Below are 20,564 nucleotides of genomic sequence, written 5' to 3'. Positions count from 1 at the left end.
CGGCACCGAAGGACCACCATGAATCCGCCGGTCAAGGTCGACTTCGGCGGTCAACCGAGATCGAGGGGGAGCAGGAGGAAAGGCGCACCAGAGCAATGGAGGAAGGAGAGGCGCGAAATGGGGGACGGTAACCCTAGCCGACACCCGCACTCGCCCGGGACGGGGGCATCTCCCGCGCTCACCTAAAGCATTCGCGCCAAGCATCGAGTCGTCCTGCATCGAGAGAGAAGTAGAAATCGAGAAGACAGAAACGTACGAGACGGAGGAGGTAGAGGTATGAGACCGAGCAAGTAAAAAATGCGAGCAGAAACCAAACACGACGGTGAAACGAGGCCACCCAGCTACACCGTGCGAGGACGGCCTGCTCCGGGCTACCAATAAGCCCGGAAGCTTCCGGGACCCCAAACCCCTATCCATCTAAAACCCTCCTCCCGACCCGGCGGCAAAAGCAATTTGAGTGCGCACACGAGCAGCCGCAGGCAGCCAGGCACACTCGCGCGACCATGTACCGGGCGGCGGCGGCGGCGGCCATCTCGAGGTCCTCCTCAGCGCTGCAGAGGCAGCTCGCGCGGGGCTCGGGCGGGGAGCCGCCGCGTCTGTTGGCGCGGGGGTATGCGGCCACGGCGAAGGAGGTGTCCTTCGGCGTTGGCGCCCGCGCCACCATGCTGCAGGGCGTCAACGGCCTCGCCGACGCCGTCAAGGTCACCATGGGCCCCAAGGTTCGCGCTCCTGCTTTGCCTCCGGGAAGCTTTGCGTTGGTCGGGGGCGGGGCGTGATGCAGCGGCGACCGGCGTGGATCTAGTGGAACCGCTGGGCTTTCGCATTCGATTGAGTGGGCTGATTGCTTGTGTTGCAGGGGCGCACTGTGATCATCGAGGGGTTCCGTAAAGGTCCCAAGGTCACGAAGGATGGGGTCACTGTTGCCAAGAGCGTGGAGTTCGAGGATAGCGCGAAGAATGTTGGGGCGAATCTGGTGAAGCAAGTTGCTGATGCTACGAACAAGGCTGCAGGGGATGGTAGGCACCAGGGCTTCGGGAAATTACTGTGCTTTTTCGTGAATCAGCATCTGAACTACCTGCCAGCTGCTATACAGCAATACAACATCCATCTTAGTCTCTTATTTCTCATCTGACTTTGATGTCAACATCATGATGCTTTTATCTTCTCCATCTTGTTTGTGCTGTTTGAACAGGGAAATTCTGATGGTATGGATCAATTCGAATTTATCTTTGGATTAATTTGGTCTCTGCTAGTTAGAATTCTATGTTTAGTTCCTGAGAGGCTCACACAGTCACAGTGGACTTACATTGCCATAGTTTGAGGACTTAGATTTGCCTTCTTTCTTAATAATTCTTATTATGTTTTATGCACTAAAATCGCTATGCCAAACAAGTACTGTTTCACACACTTCCAACCTCCAGTCTAGGCCCATGTTAAATTGTGTTTTGAGTTTTTTCTCAATATATTCTGATGCTGATGGATCTTAATTGAACATAGATTTTCTTTTGACGGAGCAGATAGGTAGTCTAGATACTGAAAACACAGTTTCTGATATATTTCGCCAATACACATTTCACAGAACATAAAATTTGAGGGCCCTGCCAAAATTTCTATCGGCCGTCTTGCAATACATCCAACAGCTTTTGAAACCAATTTTACTTGTCTCAATGGAGTATAGTTCCACTCACTTTTTTTCTGATTTGTTCTGGAAATAGGTACCACTTGTGCAACTGTACTTACACAGGCAATTCTTACAGAAGGATGCAAGGCCGTGGCAGCCGGTGTCAACGTTATGGACTTGCGGAATGGTATAAACAAGGCCATAAATGCTATCACTGCTCACCTCAAAAGTAAAGCGTGGAAGATTAATTCTCCGGAGGAAATCAACCAGGTTAGATACTTTGGTCAATAGAGGTAGCTTGCTATATTTGCTCCCTTCAACTCCATCATGAGCCATTTATTGAAGTTCATTGTGTACCTTTTGCTATGATTGTTACTAGCATCTGCTGTAGTAAACAACCACTAATCATCATTGCGATTCTGTACTAGTATGCTCTCATGTAACATCTTTTTGCATTTTACTTGAAAAAACTCTACTAAGCATGCCTAGTTTCATTTTTCTCTTGTAATCCAGGTAGCAACCATTTCTGCAAATGGTGAAAAGGAAATTGGAGATCTGATATCAAAAGCTATGGAAAAAGTTGGAAAGGACGGAGTCATTACTATTGTTGTGAGTGTCGAGTGTTTCTTTTTGCTGTTAGGCTCTTTCTGTATAGGCATTTTACTATGCTGCAACTTACCATTTGGAAATTGGCAGGATGGCAAAACATTGGACAATGAGCTTGAAGCGGTACAGGGAATGAAGCTGTCCAGAGGATACATATCTCCTTACTTTGTGACTGATCAGAAGACTCAGAAATGTGTAAGTCTGCATTTCTTAGTTGAGCCAATTAATTCAGCACAAATGATTTCCTAACTATTTTTTTTGGGAAATCTTAGGTACCCTTGCCCATCTTTGTTTTTTGCCCACCCCTTTTTTTCGTGGTTATGGTAAAGTTGGCAAGGAAATAAACGTGCCCTTGGTTTCTTTTTTTTCTTTTGTTTTGGAAACGAGAAGTTCTCTGCTTTTATTGAAAGCATATAAGAGTTCTCATGCCCTCAGTTTCTATTCTTGCTTCAGTTTTGTGATTGTGATACTGACATGTATGCTGGTAGAAATGTGTGTGCACTACTAGGGAAGTCAAAGGCTGTAGTTTCTTCAGGAGCTTCTGTATAATCACTAATGTTTGGCTATTTGCAAATGTTCCATATGTGTTTAGTAGGCCCATAAAAGTGGGGTATCTGGAATAGTTTGTTGCTTAGTAAAGGGTTTATGGGCAGATGAAAACATTGACGAGATGCACATCAAGTCATCAACATACAGGAAGATTCCATGTGAATAGTCCGAGATTACTATTAATTTCACAACTATTTATTTTATACCCGCAGGAGATGGAGAACCCTCTGATTCTTATCCATGACAAGAAAATCTCAAATATGGATTCTCTCCTTCCAGCATTAGAAATTTCTATCAAGGTAACTTTGTCCATTTATGTCTCAGCTTTTGGTGCTATGACATCTGATGGGTGGTATTTGGCCTATGTAGAATCGCAAGCCTCTTCTCATTGTTGCTGAGGATGTTGAAGGAGATGCTCTTTCAATGCTTGTACTTAACAAGCATCGTGCTGGACTCAAGGTGACATTAACAAATTTCCTAAGGGCCTGATATATACTGTGCTGAAATGTTTATATAAGCTACTGGACTTTTTGTACTTTTTCATGAAAGCATGCCCTTTTCCTTGTCTTCGTTCTTCTTCTTTTATCAAAGACCAGCCGCATGTAGTGCTTCTTCCCTTCACAAGTCATGGGGCTATGCCTTAACTCACTGTTATCATTGTGAAGCTTATTCATGTAAATTTCAACTAATTACCTGTCGTCAAATGTAGGTATGTGCTGTCAAAGCTCCTGGATTTGGTGAAAACAGAAGGCACAATCTTGATGACATGGCTGTGATGACTGGAGGAGAGGTTAGCTAATCTAGAGTTTCTTAACATGAATTACGATTATGACTCAATTTGACTTCTACACATCATTTTGCTTTCAAGGTTATTAGCGAGGAACGAGGTCTTGATCTTGGCAAAGTTCAATTACAAATGCTTGGCACTGCTAAAAAGGTTTGTCAGCTTTCATAATTTATTGCGCCTGAGATCCATACAGTGACATCCTTCTTCACAGGTAACTGTATCTCTTGATGATACTATCATCCTAGATGGTGGAGGTGACAAACAGCGGATAGAGGAGAGGTGCCAACAGGTACTGAGAATTGTCACATTTTGACTCATCAGATGTCAAGAAGATCTCGATAATACTAGAAAGAAGCTCTTTCAATTGGAATTACATTGTTCTGATGACCTTGACAGCTTAGAGAATCAATTGACACAAGCACTGCTGTATTTGACAAAGAAAAGGCCCAAGAGCGTTTATCAAAGTTATCTGGAGGTGTTGCTGTCCTCAAGGTTTGTTAAAATTTTAGAAAGTGATGTTTGTGTGAAGTTTCTTTTCCAGTCTTCTTCAGTATGTCCATGTAAATTGTAGATTGGTGGAGCTAGTGAAGCTGAAGTTGGTGAGAAAAAAGATAGGGTAACAGATGCTCTAAATGCTGCGAGGGCTGCTGTGGAGGAGGGCATCGTGCCAGGTTGCAAAACTTTCTCGAAGGAGCATCTCCACCAGATCTCCTATATCTAAAAAACTAGTATTTTAGGAGATAGAGGTGCTGCAGCAGATCTATCTCATCTCCTATACCTATAATTTTTAAATCTCCTAAAACCAGCCCCCTCTCCCCTAAAGAAAGGAGAGAACCCCCTCTCCTCTATCCCTAAAGAAATAGGAGACAAATTTTAGGTAATCTGCAGCAGTAGTGCTCTCCTATATGCTGAAATGGTTTTAGGGCACTCTCCTATAACAACTTATAGGAAATTATAAGAGATCTGGTGGAGTTGCTGTATTCCATTTACTAATTTCATTTCATGACTTGCTTATTATTTTAACCTATGCAAACTGACCATATGCTGTATGTGTTCTTCGGTTCATGTCTCTTCACAGGTGGTGGAGTCGCCCTTCTTTATGCCACCAAGGAGCTCGACAAGATTAGCACAGCAAATGAGGATGAAAAGATTGGAGTTCAAATTATCAAGAATTCTTTGAAGGTGGGTCTCTTCTAGCTAACTATGTAGCTTCACGCATTTAGGTTATCTGTCTCCTGAATCTAAAATAATTTATGGATTTCTCCAGGCTCCCTTGATGACCATAGCTGCAAATGCTGGCATTGATGGAGCTATAGTCGTAGGGAAGCTAATTGAACAAGAGGACCTCAGTTTGGGCTATGATGCAGCGAAAGGTTTGTTCTGTTTAACTATGAACATTCTGAAATTGTGTGGCTCCGACAAATACCACATTCTGTCGCGCACATCACCATTGCCAAGATACTCCTAAAGGCTATATCCAAATTTCTAAAGCAGCACAACAACCCTCAGTACATCAGTAATTAATTCATGCATTTTTGCCAACTGCAGGGGAGTATGTTGACATGATCAAGGCCGGCATCATCGATCCTGTGAAGGTGATCCGCACTGCACTTCAAGATGCTGCAAGGTACATTTCAAGAGAAATGCCTGCGTTCCTTTTGTACGACTAATTGATCAAGCTTGTTTACAAAACTGTGATGCTGTTGGTCAGTGTTTCCCTGCTGGTGACAACCACGGAGGCTGCTGTTTCCGAGCTCCCGGCAACCAAGGCCAGGATAGCCAGCCGTATGCCACAGATGAGTGGAATGGATTTTTGAGGAAAATTAGGCGTCGTTTATGATCTGACTTGTAAGACTAGTAATTTGGTAGTTGGGGACGAACTTTGTTTTCCCTAGCGGATACGTCTACAGAGTTTATTCGAAACGAGGTGCAAAACTGTCACCGAGTTGCAATTTTTGATGCAGTGCAGCGTTCGATGGTGATGTAAGCTGTACTGATAGCGGCTTCCATTTTGTATACTCTTATCTGAAGCATAACTAGCTGCAGTCGAAGCAGCTGAATTTTACTGTGCCCTTCTACGAGCTGAGTTGAGTTTATTTTTGTCACCACCCTGAGTTCTCGACCTTAACATGACCGACACTTTCCCGTCTGATTTTCCGTAGCTCAGCACAGGGGCACAGGGCAATAGCACATGGCAGCAAATTTGAGACCTGCTATCCCCGAAAGGATGCCAGGACGCCTATCAAAAAAAAAAAAAAAAAAAAAGATGCCAGGACGAGAAAACGGCTATAATAATATGAACAAAAGGTAACTTCGTTTGCTTAAGACTAAACGCACAGACAGTTTATTCACCATAACCATGCCGTCGTCTAATCAGTAAACCATAACCATGCCGTCGTCTAATCAGTAATCACCCAACGAGGAGATCACAGGAGACAGTTTTTCGATGCTTTTTTCTATCGAGACCAGATACAAGCATCTTCTGAAAAGGTAGCTTGACGCTTGCTTGACGCTCCTACGCCGGCTTGGCCTCGTCGGGCGGCTGGATGAAGCGGGGAACTTCTCCGTTCATCACCCTCCATGGCCCCCAGTAGAACTTGGGCGGCATGATCGGCACCGCCTCGCCGGGGTGATCCTCCCAGTACTTCTCCTGCTATTTGGAAAAAAAAAATGGGGAGCCAGTTTAGCTTGCATAGTGAGCTCAATGCAGCATCCCGATTTCTCGAACAAATTTGATGCTTTTCAGTGCAATCACGACAGAAGATCTGCAGATGCAATGAGCAGACGAATTCGGGCACCGAATGCCGCGAAATCATGCGAAGGAGCTGGAAAATTTCAACTATCACACAGGGTCCCTATGTGCGAGTCACCACGCCACTCGAGCTGGCCGGAGATCCGCGCGGCTGACGCAGTTTCTCGGGCAAGCATTCCAACGAGCACCTGATGGGCGCTGCAGTGCCTGTGGCCGGCGGGGCAGGAACAACGGCAAGGGGGGAATGGAAATCCCAGGCGCTGAGGTTGTCTGACCTTGTAGAGCTGCTCGGTGACGGCGGCCCCGACGACGCCGGTGTAGAAGGCGGCGACGTAGGTGCCGACGAGTTGCGCGAAGGAGCGCGGCGGGCGGTAGGGCTCCACCATGTCCCACAGCACCGTCTTCTCCCACTTGTGGAACTGCCGGTCCGCGTACCACCTCCAGAACCGGCTCGACATCGCCTTCACCTCCTCCTCGGCTCCTCCTCCCCTGTCCCCTCCCAGTCCCACGCCTGCCCGCGCTCGCGCGACCTCGCCGCCGGTGGCCCGGTGCTGGCGGAGTCGGAGACGTGAGGCTTCGCGATGGGCCGACGCGTTAGTTCGTTGTGTTGAATAGTTGGGCCGATCGGGCCCACACGGCCCGTTACAGCCCATGTGTGCAGTCTCCGCCGCGCCGCGAAAACACAAAACCGGTTGGTTCGCGGTCTCTTGTGCCACTCCGGCTCCGCCGCCGCCCGCCACAGCCGCCGCAGACGAGATGGGCATCAAGGTGAGTGCGGGGGGATCCCGTCCTCCCTCTACCTTCTTTGGATTTCGGGGTTGGTGCCGTCTGGTGGCGAATCGGTTGACGGTTTCTGACTCGGTTCGCGCCTAGGGTTTGACGAAACTGCTGGCGGACAATGCACCCAAGGCGATGAAGGAGCAGAAGTTCGAGAGCTACTTCGGCCGCAAAATCGCCGTCGACGCCAGCATGAGCATCTACCAGTTCCTGGTGTGTTCCGCTCCAACACCACTAGTCCTCATTTCTTTTCCTCGCCGTCCTGTGCTTAAGATGGAACTGGCTGTTTTATTGCTTGTTTTGTGGCCAGGATTGTGCATTTTTTTCCCTATGTTGTTGTTTTCTGTTTGTGCGCATTACAGGAGTTGCTCCGAACTGTTGTTCTTCAAACTGAACCGGGTCTAGGGTTTAGGATTGTTAAACCTTAGAACGTTTTTTTTTTGGGGGTGGGGGGGGGGGGGGGGGGGGGGGGTACGATGAGGAATCTACATCCTCGTTCGTTTGCTTAGTGTCCGAATGAACTGACAGGGTTATCAAATCAAAGCAGATCACTTGCATTGCTTTTTTTATGTAAATGGTAGGAGCTTTGCCTTTCAATTAAGACGGGAAAGAACTTTTACATTATACCGATAGAGGATGCAGCCTCATAAAAAAAAAGGCCTGAACACTCAAGGCACTCTAGGAACAACCTATTGGCACCACCGCACCATGGGCCACACAAACATGAAAACTAGAACTTAATTAGGATACAAATCCGAATGCCCTCTTATGGTCAATGTCATCCTTCACCCTCCAGGCCACTTGCATTGATTTTAGTTCAACTGGATTGACCTTCAAGATTGGCTCGCTTGGTTTGTTCAAGTAAAATAAAAGATGAAAGCAAATTGTATTAGTTGCATGTATTCTGTGCGTCTTGAGATGCTACTACTGTGCTAGTTACCTACTGCCATGAAAGAGTTGGAATGTGTTTCTTATACTTTCTTGAACAGATTGTAGTTGGAAGGACAGGTGTGGAAACTCTCACAAATGAAGCTGGTGAAGTCACTAGGTACAGATAAATATATCCTTTCCAGCAAGTTTAATATCTGAAGCTGCATTCACTATATTCCTAGTGCTGGTATTTTTTTTTTCTAATTATTGTTTGTTTTGCAGTCATTTACAAGGAATGTTCAACCGGACAATAAGGTTACTGGAAGCGGGAATCAAGCCAGTGTAAACATGACTTCCTTTCATTTATTGCCACTGTAAGATATAAATACGTGTAGACAAATATATTGCCTTCTAAATGGTTTGCTTCATTGTTTGTGCAGTTATGTTTTTGATGGCAAGCCTCCTGATATGAAGAAACAAGAACTTGCTAAAAGGCATGATATATTTGAATATTTCTTTCATTATTCCTATGTTATTTGACACACTTATATAATATCTGTACTTCAAAGTCTTCTCTCATTGCTAGAGTGTACTATTATTTTCAGATTCTCAAAAAGAGAAGATGCAACCGAAGATCTGAAAGAGGCAGTAGAGGTAATTGTCTTGCTCCAAGTTTGCTCACTCTTTGGTATCATAATTATTTGTCAATTCTTCTATTTCTGAATCCTAAAGGAAAATGGTCCCTGATGTTTCAGGATGGAGATAAAGATGCGATTGAAAAATTGAGCAAGAGGACTGTAAAGGTGATTTCTTCATTTTCCAGTCAATAGCTTATGGTTTACTTGAAAATTTCATGAGTACCACAACAGCAAAAATTGAGGTGATTTAGAATGTTTCTGAAGCCCCATTAGTTTCATGCACGGCATAAATGTCAAAAAATATATGTAAGATGCAAGATTTATTGTTCTGAGTAAGCTACGGCTTCATCTTGTTTCCCCTTTTATGAACAGGTCACAAGGCAACATAACGATGACTGTAAACGACTACTAAGACTTATGGGGGTTCCTGTTGTAGAGGTGAATTCAGTTTACCATGTTATTATGCTACCAATAATGCGACGAGTCAGATTGTTCTTTAGGATCTTTTTTTTTCCTGCTAGCATAAAGGCTATGATTTATCTTGTCTTGTGTCAGTGCTAATTCATGGATTTGTCTTGTTGGACAAATAGGCACCTTCTGAAGCAGAAGCAGAATGTGCAGCCCTTTGCAAAAACGATAAGGTACTCTTAACGAAGACCTTCACCTTCTTGTTTCCAGTCATTCATTCCATTTTTTCCTTATATGCTATCTATTTTGTAGGTGTTCGCTGTTGCTTCAGAAGATATGGATTCCCTTACTTTTGGGGCTCCAACGTTCCTTCGTCATTTAATGGATCCAAGTTCCAAGAAAATACCTGTGATGGAATTTGACGTTGCCAAGGTGTGCATTTTTGTTATGTGCTCAGTAATTACCTTGATGTTGCATATATGTCATCACTTTTGTCGCAGGTTTTGGAGGAGCTTGAACTCACCATGGACCAGTTCATCGATTTGTGCATCCTGTGTGGATGTGACTATTGTGATAGCATCAAAGGTATCCTAATCAATTCTATATCATATTATACTCCACAATTGTCTGCGTTTCTAAAATGCTTTACCTCGTGCCTCTATTTTTCTAACTCGGTATCTTTGCTTGTTCGTTAGGTATCGGGGGGCAAACAGCTCTGAAACTTATTCGTCAACATGGGTCCATAGAAAGCATTTTGGAGAATCTTAATAAAGACAGGTTAGTCCATTTAAAATAGTCTGAGTTTTGTCTGTTCACCTAATAGTCATAGGAGCAGTCTATTTTCCATCATGGCCCTATACTTTACGTTATCAAGCAATGATGTGTTCTTTTCTTTTTTTTATTGGCATTCCTTGTGTTGGATGTTTTAGTGGTGAAATGAAAGGAAACTGTTTGCTGTTTGATTCTGCCTAATTTTGTACATGTGTGCTACAGATATCAAATTCCTGAGGACTGGCCTTACCAAGAAGCTCGACGCTTGTTCAAGGAGCCTAATGTTACATTGGATGTTCCTGAGCTGAAATGGACTCCACCTGATGAGGAGGTACACGCATTGACCTTGCTTGCTTACCTTCAAACTCTATTTAGTACATCCTGAATGTAACTCATTGTTCTTGGCCTCTTTCCAGGGTCTCATAAGTTTCCTGGTAAAAGATAATGGCTTCAATGAAGATCGGGTGACAAAGGTATGTACCTTTCTTTTGGTTCTCACTGTTTAGTTCTCCAATCATTTCTTCTCATCTGTGATTCTCATGTTTTTTTGTGCAGGCCATAGAGAAGATCAAATCTGCCAAGAATAAATCATCGCAAGGAAGGTGAGTATCTCTTGGCATCTTGTACAAACTACAAAGTGCATGCGAGTTTATTTGCCTGTTTAAATTAATCTTACTGTCCTAAAACTATTGATTCTTGATTTCATGTGACCAGACTCGAGTCCTTTTTCAAGCCAGTTGCCACCACATCAGCACCGCTGAAACGGAAGGTACTTCGAAAAAATGCCACCCCATCTTTCATGCTTATCTGTGATTCTTAGCCTTCTCCGTAGTCATCAATTCTGGATAGGGCATGTCAATTTATGCAGGCCAGGTAGCAATTAGTCAATTGAAGCTGTATCTTGCAAGCCTGACGTCAAGACTCATGGCAGCATATTTTCATGCAAAATCATATGTTACTCATAAGTCATAACTGCAATATAGGATGGTTCTTCCTTGGTTTTTAGCTAATGAATCGTTTCACCACAAAAATGCAGGAGACTTCGGATAAAACAAGCAAGGCAGCTGCGAACAAGAAAACAAAGGCCGGTGGGAAGAAGAAATAAGCTTGAATGCTTAATGTGCAGCTACGATGTGGTTGCGTCATCACTTAGATTATTTGACTCCCTGTTGTAACTCAAACCTGTGGTCAAAAGCTAGGGTAAATTAGTTGTGTTTGAAGAGAGATTGATGTACCCAGTAACAAAACTTATCACGGTGGCTAGTTCTTCCGTTCATGCGTGTTCATCTTCCTCTTGTCCTTTGAAGTATCTATGTTGCAAGTTTTAAGGCGGTTATGTTGCTGTTCTGTACTTCGTCCGATAATTTGCTTGATCCAGCGATCGAGCTCATTGCCCGTGGAGAAATGTGCAAGCGGTTGCAAGTGGAAACCGGAGATGAGGTGAACTGGTCAAAGTCGAACACGGCGAGCGAGGATTACCAGAATTGAAATGGCAAAAACATTGACACGGTCGCAGCAGCTGAAGTCGTGCTCATCTCAGAAACCAAAGATTCAGAAAGTCCTCATTAGACTGAAATAATAAACACTACGAGCTGTAAAAAAAATTGCTAGCCCAATCTTGAAGGAAGACATGTACACAAATTACAGAGATAAGGGAACCGAACAATCTGAACTTCCCACCCACTATGCAGTTTCCAAATTCCCTCTTTGCCTTTCACAATTCACATACACTTGACTGCCTTTGGTCTATTTCAACATTAACTTCAGGTCTATTTCAGCATTAACTTCAAAAACTTTTGAACAATGGTCTATCCTGATCAGGTCTAAGCTTCTAGCCGGAATCTAATAGGTACATCACAAACCAGGGGCACTTCTGCCCAAAGGACCTATAACTTCACCATTCACCCCAAGCTACAAAACTTTCCAGGGGATTAATAAAAAAAGGTTTCACCAGCATGAGTTTGTCGGTTGTACCACCATTGCCATCCTATTTGTCCCAATGATCTTTACGCATGTCGAACTCCCACTTCTGAGGGAGGGGACCATATATGGAGGAAAACTTTGCCAAGCAATTTGTTCTAATATCATAGTGCTTCTGAGTGTTCCGGCTAATAGCAACAGAAGAAAGCTTGGATGTATCGATAGCCCATGCGGGGTGGACATACTCCACGGTCCTTGTGGAGCTTGCATTCGCATACAGAAAATTCATGAGCAAGTCCTCACAGTTGAAGTTCTTGTGCACATAGTCCCTCCCTTCACGAGCTTTCTCGCTCCAGTAAGTCTTGAAAGCAAACTCACTGTCCATGAAGGCAGCACCTGTGAGTATCAGATTGTAGCCATTCTTACCCCTAGCATATCTCTCGTTCCTGTATTGCATAGGGTTGCCATCTATCATCCGGGGGTAAAAGCCCACCATCCGCTCAGGGTGTTCTCTCCAGACCCTAAATCCTTTCTCTAAGTCAGTGCAAGTCATCATGATATCATCATCCAGTTCAAAAACAGCTCGGGTCTTTATCAGAGGATCAACCCTAAATCTGTTGTTAAGAGAATTGATCTCCTCAACTCGTATCCTCACAGGCACAGTAGAGTCAAATGCGTCACTACTTGGATAGTTACCTTTGTTCCAGACAACAACTATCTCCCTAACTGATTCACATCTGGAGTAGTGTTCAATGAATACTTTCAAATTCCAGAGACGAGCTTCATATGTCATTGTGACCATGGTGAATTGAGAGTGTTGCCCTTGATATGTGTATGCCTCTTCAGCACCATTGCCACCACATAAGAAATGCACAGCAATGCAGACATTCACAATACCAAATAGAGCAACTACACAGAAGTAAAGCATGTTGGACCAAGTCTTTTCACTGAGCTTAGTTTTAGTAGCAGAGATATATCTGCTAATATTGGTAGAATATCTGCGGACTTTCTGGTTGAAGCGGTGCACAGAGAAGACACGGGATAATTCTGTTCTCCTTGTAAGAGGAACCCATGAACTGGGAGGAATGTAGCAACTGATTGCACCTTTCATAAAACCCACAAAAATGACAAGGGCACTGGCCAACAGGAAAGCTATGTAACCAATGAGAGAACGTCTGGTTGAATCGCCTGAAGGGACTCGATCACCATCCATTACAGCAATCCATCCACCAGATGCAAGTTGTTGTGCATCCAAGTGATGGTACCTCATGCCATTCCATGCATTTCTCCCTTTCTTTGGCTCCTCTATCCCAAGATTTACAGGGACCTCTTTGTATTCTTCCTTGCTTAGCTTTTCAACTTTGTACAACTTAACCCTCCGACCATAAGTACCACTGCAATCCTGACCAGGGCGATATAATGACCCTTCAAAAACGAAGAGCCTCCCGCCATTTCGAGCTCCCAAACTTTTGTCCGATTTGTAGATAGGATTTTGCTTGTGCTCAGTCCAAGGACCAAGAGGAGAGTTACTGTACCAAATCTCAAGCTCTGCATTCTTCTCAACGCCATACCGTGTAAAATCAGAGGCAAATAGCCACCAGTATCCCTCAAATTGGACTAATGAGGCATCAATAAGTGGCTTATTGACAAGAACCTTCTCCAATGTCCATTCAAGGGGAAACTTAGTAGCACGATAAAGGCGCAGCTCCTTCTTTTTGTTTCCCTCTGGCATCATATAAATCTGAGAGAGAGAGAGAGAGTTATTGTTTTGTCATCATAAATGGTTATTGTTTTGTCAAGTAATAGATATGAAGTTAAAGAATCTACCTCATTCTCATACTTGAACACAAAAGGATATGACAGATGCCATGCCTCATCTAGAGCAATGCCAAGAAATTCCCACGTTGCACCTTGGTCGAAGCTTCTTGCAACTCCAATATCACCTTGCATTGAGGTTGTTGTTTTTGTTTCAAAGAAAAGATATAGTGTATCCCCCTAGGAGATGCATAGTACCATATCAGAGTGAGAGAGCTAGCAGGTGAAAATGCAAGCCTGGAAAGTAGTATCTTAACTTAAGAATGCTACTCATTGGATGAATACTAGCAAATAATAATCAATAATGCATTCAGGTTGACAAATAGCATTAGTAAAAACTTTCTCCTCCTGCTTAGTTATACATATTCAAACAAGGAGAAATGTCACTGAGAAGTAGACAGCGGCAGTGGGACATATTTACAGATCAACTTCTACATTAATGGTTTCAAACTTGCAATGTACCTAAGCAAAGCACATTTCGGTGTCTGTCTCAACTAGATCTGAATCCTTTCCTCAACTAAAACTCCCTAGGTACTATCTCATCATAGGCTATTAATTCATCACAAACCATGCTTACATGCTACTAGTATGCGCATCATGGAGTAGCAGCCACTACATGCTGGACCTAACTTTGTATGCCTTGACTGAGACAAGACAGTTACACATTTTTTTTCACACGCTAGTAAGACACTGTCAACATTACGGTATTCAGCCAATCAGCCAAACAGTATTATCTATTATGTGCCTGAGTAAGTTAGTCTCCTCTAAGCATCCAAAAACCAAACATCAAACCCTCACAGGCACCCCTGCGTGGGTGTTGAATTCTGTAATGCAGCCAAATCACCAGTTCAGTCAGCGACCCTGAATTTTACTTTGCTCAACGATTTGCTCCCACCTCCCATAGCTTAGCTAATTTGCAAATCATCCCTACATCCACGAGAAGCAGAATTCCACCCCGGGAAGAGCGGCAGAACAAAACAAGCAGCAGCAGTGCCTCACCTCGACGTAGAGGAACGGGTCGGCAACGAAGTTGCTCGGGTACCCCGCCTCCGTGGCGGTCGCGCAGGTCAGCACGGGGTTCGCCACCGGCCACGCCGAGCTGTTGCCATTGCTTCTCCCTTCCTGCCCACCAAAATTACACCTCAGACAGAGTAACGGAAGCGCTTCAGGCGTCAACCTACCCACAACGCTCGCACGAGAGGAGCTGCTTTTAAGCTGAGTGCCGCAGGCCACTCACCAGCTCGATGGGACCGAGCGCGAGGGGGCTGCTGCCGTAGAACATCCCGACCGCCCACGACCCCTCGCCGTCGGGGCGGCACCCGGCGGCGCCCGAGTCGGGGAGCCGGAACGACGAGACCACCAACCAGAAGTAGAACCCGCCGACGAACGACGCCGCGGCCGCAGCGGCCAGCAGGAACGAGGCGGCCGGCGACCGCGCGGCCGCCGCCCGCATGCCGCTGCTCGGTCGCCTCATCTCTCCTCCTCGCCGCGCAGCCTGCCCAGCCATGCCCCGACGACACCCACCACCGGCCGTAGCATCGACCGCCCGATCGGATCCCGGGCTGCCTCTGCTTCTGCCTCTCTCTCTCTCTCTCTCTCTCTCTCGCTCGCTCGCTCGCTCTCTCCAAGTCCGCCCGCCGAGCTGGATCAACTTCACTAGCCAATTAATTAAGCGAGGAAATGTGCGGAAGCGGTGGCGGCCGGCAGGGGATTAGCGGGCAATTAACGCGCGATTAATCAATCAACCGGGCAGCTTAGCTTGCAATAAGCCAGAGCTGCTTCGCTGTCTTAGCAGCGAGCTGCTTTGTGGGGTTGGGCTGTGACGACTGACGACCAAAGCGGACGGACGGCACGGGGTGATCTGGATGCCGCGCTAGTCCTTGGACTTCTTATAGGTTGGACCGAGGAGTGAGGGGTTTTCCAACAGGGACGGCGGCGACGGCATGTTTGACCGGAAGCAGCCCGGACATCGATTTCCCTTTTTCTCTTCGCGGTTTCAAACATTGTTCAAGGCCTTTTTGATTCCATGAATTAAAATTATAATTATAATATCTAGAAAATGCTTCTTATTTTATCATTAAATTACTTTTCAATTTCTTTCAGTTTCTGGAAACCAAACATAACCTGAGAGAAAATAGTGGAGTATCTTTCATTTCCTTTTCAGATTTTGAGATTTTTTCTGTCACGGACAGGAACGTACCAGTCACGGACAGCAGCGAATTGAGAATGGCTTTTGTCCCAGTCCCACAGTGTGACTGCTCTATTTCGTACAGAAATGGAAGCATCCACCATTTACAAAGGCAAGAGCCGAAAGACAAAGGGGAACCTGTATACCCTGTGAGACCATATACCACCATCTAAAAACCTTCCATGCTCCACACTTTGCCATGCTACGATAGATCAGGTTGTCCACAGAATGCATCAGGCTCAAATGACCTCGCAGCGGTGTCACTGTACACTCCAGGGATAGCCCTTCCACCGGTATTTCCATCAGGTTCCTTTGGGTTTTCGGTGTTCACATAAAGAAGTATGCAAAGGATCAGGGAGCCTGCCAGACCCACCAAGGTGAACTTCACTCTGTTTAGCACAGGCTTGACCTGGAGCATAAAAAGAAAAACAGTGCTTAGCAGCCATGCATAAGATTCTTCGCAATGATGCTATGATGTTTTTTTTGGTATTGCAATTTCTAATGTTTCAGAAAACTAATGCACCAGATAACACCCGTACTCAGATGTAGATCCAGAGCACAGCCAGGTTCATAATATGGTCATATTCCCTGAGGGATATCACAGCTCATGCCATGTGCATGTACAGTTCAGTTTTCATCCAATAAGCTTTAAGGCATGGAGTTGATACTCAGTAGAAAACAAAGAGCTAACTGATCATAAAAGAATGTGACATTTAAAGAAGTCAATAAGAACAACTTACAGAAAATGAGCCTAGAAGCCGATCACGAGCTAAAACTTCTGGAGTTTTAACCCATATCTGCCAAGGTACGAAATGATCTCAGCATCAAGAGTTAATTCTGGTGCCGAATGATGAGCCAAGTATAATGAATTCCATGCATACAAAATTTTATTCAGAAGAATACAAACACTTGCCAAGAATCAGATCAAACAAAGTGGAAAACCACAAACCATCTTGACTAACACAATTATAACAAGTTTATAGAAGCATCATAAGAATGTGTGTACATGTTTTTCTCCTCCTTTTTGAGACGAATGTCTGCATGTTACAATAACTTACAAGGACTAAAATAACTCAGCAATTCTACATCAATGCTTAATTTACAAGGAAGCGCTTGCTAATATGGAACAGCGGCAGATTAACACCTCACCATTTTCTATGGAATGGATATCAATAATGTCAGGCTTGATCAAGATAAGCAACAGAGAACAACCGCAAAAGTTTTTTCAGTGGCTGAATGTTGACTTTGCCCTTAAGGGCATATGCCTAATGTGTGTCACCATTGGATGACGTGGGGATGCGCATATAGAAGGAGAGAGGTGCCCTCAATATTTCTCTTTCCTGCTCACACGCATCATCGTATGCATCCAAGTATCCAACAGTGGATGCACACGAGGCATATAACCTTAGAGGCAAATTTTTGTTATCTGTTTTGGTGCCACTAAGTGTATTGATGATTGAATGATTCTTGTAGCTTTCTAGATCATATTCCTTTTGTCCAATTGTTTGTTTCACTAAAACATTTCAAGGCCTAACCAAGCAGCAAGTCAGCTATAGATAAGATCCCTGTTCTACTTAACACGGAGTACCTCAAAGTAATACAATCTCAGCAGAAATGACGCGATCAACAGAAACGTCTCACCTGCCCATCATACCATCCCGTCTCCTCATCTGAATCAAATACGACACAGACTTCAGACTAACACAATGCAGACCAGCAGAAAGGAGAACAAAATTAATTTGGATTCCTCACACTCCACTGTGGCGCTGAGCAAGCGGTTGCCGACGTAAGCCCACCCGAGGTACATCCGCACGACCGCGAGCGTGACGGCGAGGATCCCGGACCCCGTGGGGCCGAGCGCGAGGTGCAGAGCGTCGGCGCCAGCCCCGCCGCGTCCCCCGAAGGCGGCGACGGGGAGCCCGACGAAGAGAGCGACGGCGGCGCCCGTGAGCGCGAGCCGGGAGCAGTAGACGCGGAGGTCCCCCGCCGCTCAGGAGAAGGGGAGGGACGCCGCGAGCGCCTCGTACTCGTTCACGGGGCGCTGCTCCGGCGGCACCGGGCACCACTCGGTCTCCGGCGAGGAGGAGCTCCCGTTCCGCGACGGCGGCGTCGCGAGGCAGCGGCGGTGGCGGTGGCGTCGCGGGGAGGCCGGGACCGGGGCTAGGGTTCGGGGGCAAGGGGAGCGGGAGGAGGCGCGTGTGGAGAGGAGCGGCCATGTGGAAGCGGAAGGGAAGGCGAGCGAGCGAGGTGTTGTGACCCGCGAAGCAACGGTTCGCCGGCTCGGCGTCGGTTTCGTTCCCTTCGTGGCGCTTGCGTGGCCGCCTCCTGCTCTCGCTCGCAGACTACGGACGGAGCTGTATTGATCTGTATGCAGCCGGTCCAATAACCCGTGAGATTTTTTTTGGCTCTATCTACGTGGGCCTACGGCCCACTAACATGTAATGCAATGCCCTCACCTCTTTTAGCCCATTTAAAGACAGCACAGGCCCAGCTTCGAGACTGTCTAAAAGTTAACAGTCATTTGATTGAAATTGAAATAATTTGTTGTTCATGCAGGAGAAAAATTATACCCCTGAATAAAATTAAAGCGTCTTAGTTTATTAAAAATAAATATCTTAATAAAATTATTAATAGTCAGCTTGATTTCAACCTTGTCTAGAACAAAAAAATTAAAGCGTCTTAGTTTATTAAAAATAAATATCTTAATAAAATTATTAATAGTCAGCTTGATTTCAACCTTGTCTAGAACAACAAGAATTATAAACGTGGAGACGATGATATTCGCGGACAATAGGACATATAAGTTCTGGTTTGGGAATGTGCTTTCCCTTTGAAGCTGAGCATAGAGAACGAAGGGTTATTCTCTCAAGGGGGCGAAAAATCTGCTCATCAGTGGTATTGTACATCGACATCACACTGAACATCTTTTGAAAAGAAAGCTAAAGCTGAACGTTAATCTTCAAATCAGAAGCAAAAGGTGACAAACTTTATCTCTAGACGGACGGTATGCTGCCAGCCACGCCGCCTCTCCCGTTCCGCTAGCCGGGCTACTTTTCCAAGTTCCAAAATTAATTTGCTATACGTGGGAGGTCAAATTGCTTTTGAAGATCAAAGTTTTCATGTGGAGCAAGCATTCAGAATTTTGTAAATATTGTGGGCGGTTGGAAACTAGAGATCATCTATTCTTTAACTGCCATATAACCCAGGTTATTTGGGTTTGGATTAGAGTTAGTTTAAGATGGGGGCAAAGACCTATTTCAATGACTAACTTTCAGGATATGCTTAACTTGGGAGAGGTTGAGATATCTAAGAGCGTGAATCTCTTCATTTTGGTTAGTGTTGCCTGTGCATCTGGAAAACCAGAAATGACTGGGTATTCAATAGCAAGTTAATCAAATCTCCCAAATCCATTGCTTACAAAGTTCTGGCCCTTCTGAAACAGTGGAAGAAGATGCTCAAGGTGAAGGACCAGATGGAGTTGGAGGACACGCTGCCGAAGCTCCAGGAGGGACTACGAGCGTGGTGATCAAGAGCTACTAATGATGCCGTTCCATGTTAGGCGAGCGTGGCAGGCTCCCATTTTATATTTTGCTTTTTAGCTTTTTCTGGCGTTTTGTTTTTCTGAGAGTTTGAGAGGTTGCTTGGGTGGGCTTTGTAGTTCAACCTGGTATTGTAAGAATCTCCAGCAGTACCCTTTGCTTTCAATATAAGCAGGGCCAAAGTGCTTTGGTAAAAAAAACGTCTAGCTACGGAATCACACGGTCTTCACCACTCCATTTGATGCGATTTGCTGGGAGTGGGAGGTTTTTGCCCATAAGCCAGTCTCAGAGGACAGAGGAGACGTACGGCACGCATTAGTATAGTGCTTCTCTCTAATTAAGCTGCTGCAGAAGATGGCCCCGTGTGACGAGCCTCTGTCCAATGATGCTTCCACTATGCAACTTCAGATTCAGATGTCGGATGACAAATATCTAGCAATCGCAATGTGCAGCAAACGAATCAAATTCTAGCAACAGACTAATTCTTCATTCTAAAATTTAAAGTGTTTTTATTTTATCCTAAGACAAAGTATACTAAGTCCAATCGCTTTTTTAAATCAGACTATTTTAAGTTCAATTGGTTTGTAGAGAAGAATGTTAATATTTACTGCACCAAAAAAACTATATAAAAATATATATTTTATAACAATCTAACAATACACATTTAATATTAGAAGTAGTACTTTTCTATAGACTTATTAAAAGCTCAAACGGTTTGACTTAGAAAAAAAAGTTTTTATACCTTTTTATAGCTAAAGTGTTTGTACTTGAAACGGAAATAGTAGAATGATCGAACTCAATTCCTCTGCAATCTACGACTTTGATTAACTAACATCTAGTTGACTAAACTTTAGCCCTTAGAATCTAAATAAGAGGACTAATATCTAGATGGGCTAAAGTTTAGCCAGAGCTCTAACTAGTTGTTAGTTCACTGGTCATAGAACCCAACTATCAGGGGTAATAACAAATGGTTTATAGAACCCAACAATTAGTTTAGGATCCAAACAAGTATGAACTAACAACTAGTTAGCCAACTTTTAGCTGACTATTTTATAGCCATGACTAACAACTAGTCATAGTCCACCCAAACAGAACCTAAGCTTAGTAACTTTCCACTAATAAGACACGATATCTAATGGTTGATGTTACGGGGTAGGCTTTGTAACACCCCTCGTGTTACGAGCTTGCTTAGCACCGAGATTTAGGTCCGAGAAGGATTAGCCTAACAAGTTCCGGGGTTTAAAAATTTATAACGCACGTGAGGCGAAAAACAATTTCTAAGAACAAGGATCAAACATAACTTGTATTTAGTACTTAAATAAA

The 20,564-nt window shown here is 44.7% G+C and overlaps 5 protein-coding genes across 8 annotated transcripts; 2 read left to right on the top strand and 3 right to left on the bottom strand.

Annotated features, from left to right (window-relative positions):
• Positions 1-439: 439 nt before the first annotated feature.
• Positions 440-5,628, top strand: LOC136512020 (chaperonin CPN60-like 2, mitochondrial). Of its 3 annotated transcripts, none has more exons than XM_066506031.1 (16): positions 440-719; positions 857-1,016; positions 1,761-1,891; positions 2,135-2,230; positions 2,318-2,422; positions 2,989-3,075; positions 3,146-3,235; positions 3,486-3,566; positions 3,645-3,713; positions 3,775-3,852; positions 3,960-4,055; positions 4,135-4,234; positions 4,642-4,745; positions 4,831-4,936; positions 5,112-5,190; positions 5,275-5,628. In XM_066506031.1, the coding sequence occupies exons 1-16, from the start codon at positions 504-506 to the stop codon at positions 5,378-5,380; spliced, it is 1,704 nt and encodes a 567-aa protein (XP_066362128.1). In that variant the 5' UTR covers positions 440-503; the 3' UTR covers positions 5,381-5,628. The 3 variants fall into 3 exon arrangements, with proteins under 3 accessions (XP_066362128.1, XP_066362127.1, XP_066362126.1); XM_066506030.1 differs by having other exon boundaries at positions 1,758-1,891; XM_066506029.1 differs by having other exon boundaries at positions 1,716-1,891.
• Positions 5,629-5,842: 214 nt separating this feature from the next.
• Positions 5,843-6,980, bottom strand: LOC136510085 (uncharacterized protein At4g29660-like). Its single transcript, XM_066504652.1, has 2 exons — positions 6,591-6,980; positions 5,843-6,213 (listed from the first exon to the last, which is right to left on the bottom strand). Exons 1-2 carry the CDS (start codon positions 6,966-6,968, stop codon positions 6,079-6,081), a joined length of 513 nt encoding a protein of 170 aa, XP_066360749.1. The 5' UTR covers positions 6,969-6,980; the 3' UTR covers positions 5,843-6,078.
• LOC136510084 (flap endonuclease 1-A-like) lies at positions 6,957-11,071 on the top strand. Its single transcript, XM_066504651.1, has 17 exons — positions 6,957-7,083; positions 7,189-7,305; positions 8,082-8,140; positions 8,245-8,304; positions 8,403-8,456; positions 8,568-8,616; positions 8,718-8,765; positions 8,973-9,038; positions 9,191-9,241; positions 9,321-9,440; positions 9,509-9,593; positions 9,704-9,785; positions 10,002-10,110; positions 10,196-10,252; positions 10,335-10,381; positions 10,494-10,548; positions 10,816-11,071. Exons 1-17 carry the CDS (start codon positions 6,967-6,969, stop codon positions 10,882-10,884), a joined length of 1,245 nt encoding a protein of 414 aa, XP_066360748.1. The 5' UTR covers positions 6,957-6,966; the 3' UTR covers positions 10,885-11,071.
• Positions 11,072-11,281: 210 nt separating this feature from the next.
• LOC136510082 (glucosamine inositolphosphorylceramide transferase 1-like) lies at positions 11,282-17,972 on the bottom strand. 2 transcript variants are annotated; one of them, XM_066504650.1, is made up of 7 exons: positions 17,455-17,972; positions 17,291-17,372; positions 16,443-16,499; positions 14,752-16,111; positions 14,514-14,636; positions 13,527-13,694; positions 11,282-13,440 (listed from the first exon to the last, which is right to left on the bottom strand). In XM_066504650.1, the coding sequence occupies exons 4-7, from the start codon at positions 15,019-15,021 to the stop codon at positions 11,767-11,769; spliced, it is 2,235 nt and encodes a 744-aa protein (XP_066360747.1). In that variant the 5' UTR covers positions 15,022-16,111; positions 16,443-16,499; positions 17,291-17,372; positions 17,455-17,972; the 3' UTR covers positions 11,282-11,766. The 2 variants fall into 2 exon arrangements, with proteins under 2 accessions (XP_066360747.1, XP_066360746.1); XM_066504649.1 differs by having other exon boundaries at positions 17,344-17,372.
• On the bottom strand, positions 15,905-17,918 carry LOC136511206 (uncharacterized). Its single transcript, XM_066505370.1, has 5 exons — positions 17,759-17,918; positions 17,455-17,691; positions 17,344-17,372; positions 16,443-16,499; positions 15,905-16,111 (listed from the first exon to the last, which is right to left on the bottom strand). The coding sequence occupies exons 1-5, from the start codon at positions 17,916-17,918 to the stop codon at positions 15,905-15,907; spliced, it is 690 nt and encodes a 229-aa protein (XP_066361467.1).
• Positions 17,973-20,564: the final 2,592 nt, after the last annotated feature.

The sequence above is a fragment of the Miscanthus floridulus genome, chromosome 16, assembly GCF_019320115.1.
Source record: "Miscanthus floridulus cultivar M001 chromosome 16, ASM1932011v1, whole genome shotgun sequence".
In the NCBI taxonomy this organism is placed as follows: Eukaryota; Viridiplantae; Streptophyta; class Magnoliopsida; order Poales; family Poaceae; genus Miscanthus; species Miscanthus floridulus.
Note: the sequence above shows the minus strand (reverse complement) of the source record. Positions and strands in the feature narration are given on the sequence as shown.

What these genes read in the sequence shown, in the direction of transcription:
- LOC136512020 (XM_066506029.1), top strand. Translation starts at nt 504, where the DNA reads ATGTACCGGGCGGCGGCGGCGGCGGCCATCTCGAGGTCCTCCTCAGCG. An exon ending in CATTAGAAATTTCTATCAAG is followed by an intron (nt 3,076 to 3,145) that starts GTAACTTTGTCC and finishes TGGCCTATGTAG; the next exon opens with AATCGCAAGCCTCTTCTCAT. An exon ending in GAGGTGTTGCTGTCCTCAAG is followed by an intron (nt 4,056 to 4,134) that starts GTTTGTTAAAAT and finishes TGTAAATTGTAG; the next exon opens with ATTGGTGGAGCTAGTGAAGC.
- LOC136510084 (XM_066504651.1), top strand. Translation starts at nt 6,967, where the DNA reads ATGTGTGCAGTCTCCGCCGCGCCGCGAAAACACAAAACCGGTTGGTTC. An exon ending in CCCTTTGCAAAAACGATAAG is followed by an intron (nt 9,242 to 9,320) that starts GTACTCTTAACG and finishes TCTATTTTGTAG; the next exon opens with GTGTTCGCTGTTGCTTCAGA. An exon ending in GAGAATCTTAATAAAGACAG is followed by an intron (nt 9,786 to 10,001) that starts GTTAGTCCATTT and finishes TGTGTGCTACAG; the next exon opens with ATATCAAATTCCTGAGGACT.
- LOC136510085 (XM_066504652.1), bottom strand. Translation starts at nt 6,968, where the DNA reads ATGGGCTGTAACGGGCCGTGTGGGCCCGATCGGCCCAACTATTCAACA. An exon ending in TCACCGAGCAGCTCTACAAG is followed by an intron (nt 6,214 to 6,590) that starts GTCAGACAACCT and finishes TCCAAATAGCAG; the next exon opens with GAGAAGTACTGGGAGGATCA.
- LOC136510082 (XM_066504650.1), bottom strand. Translation starts at nt 15,021, where the DNA reads ATGGCTGGGCAGGCTGCGCGGCGAGGAGGAGAGATGAGGCGACCGAGC. An exon ending in ACCCGTTCCTCTACGTCGAG is followed by an intron (nt 13,695 to 14,513) that starts GTGAGGCACTGC and finishes TGCATCTCCTAG; the next exon opens with GGGGATACACTATATCTTTT. An exon ending in TGTTCAAGTATGAGAATGAG is followed by an intron (nt 13,441 to 13,526) that starts GTAGATTCTTTA and finishes TCTCTCTCTCAG; the next exon opens with ATTTATATGATGCCAGAGGG.
- LOC136511206 (XM_066505370.1), bottom strand. Translation starts at nt 17,918, where the DNA reads ATGGCCGCTCCTCTCCACACGCGCCTCCTCCCGCTCCCCTTGCCCCCG. An exon ending in GCTCAGCGCCACAGTGGAGT is followed by an intron (nt 17,373 to 17,454) that starts GTGAGGAATCCA and finishes TATTTGATTCAG; the next exon opens with ATGAGGAGACGGGATGGTAT. An exon ending in GGCTTCTAGGCTCATTTTCT is followed by an intron (nt 16,112 to 16,442) that starts GTAAGTTGTTCT and finishes TTTATGCTCCAG; the next exon opens with GTCAAGCCTGTGCTAAACAG.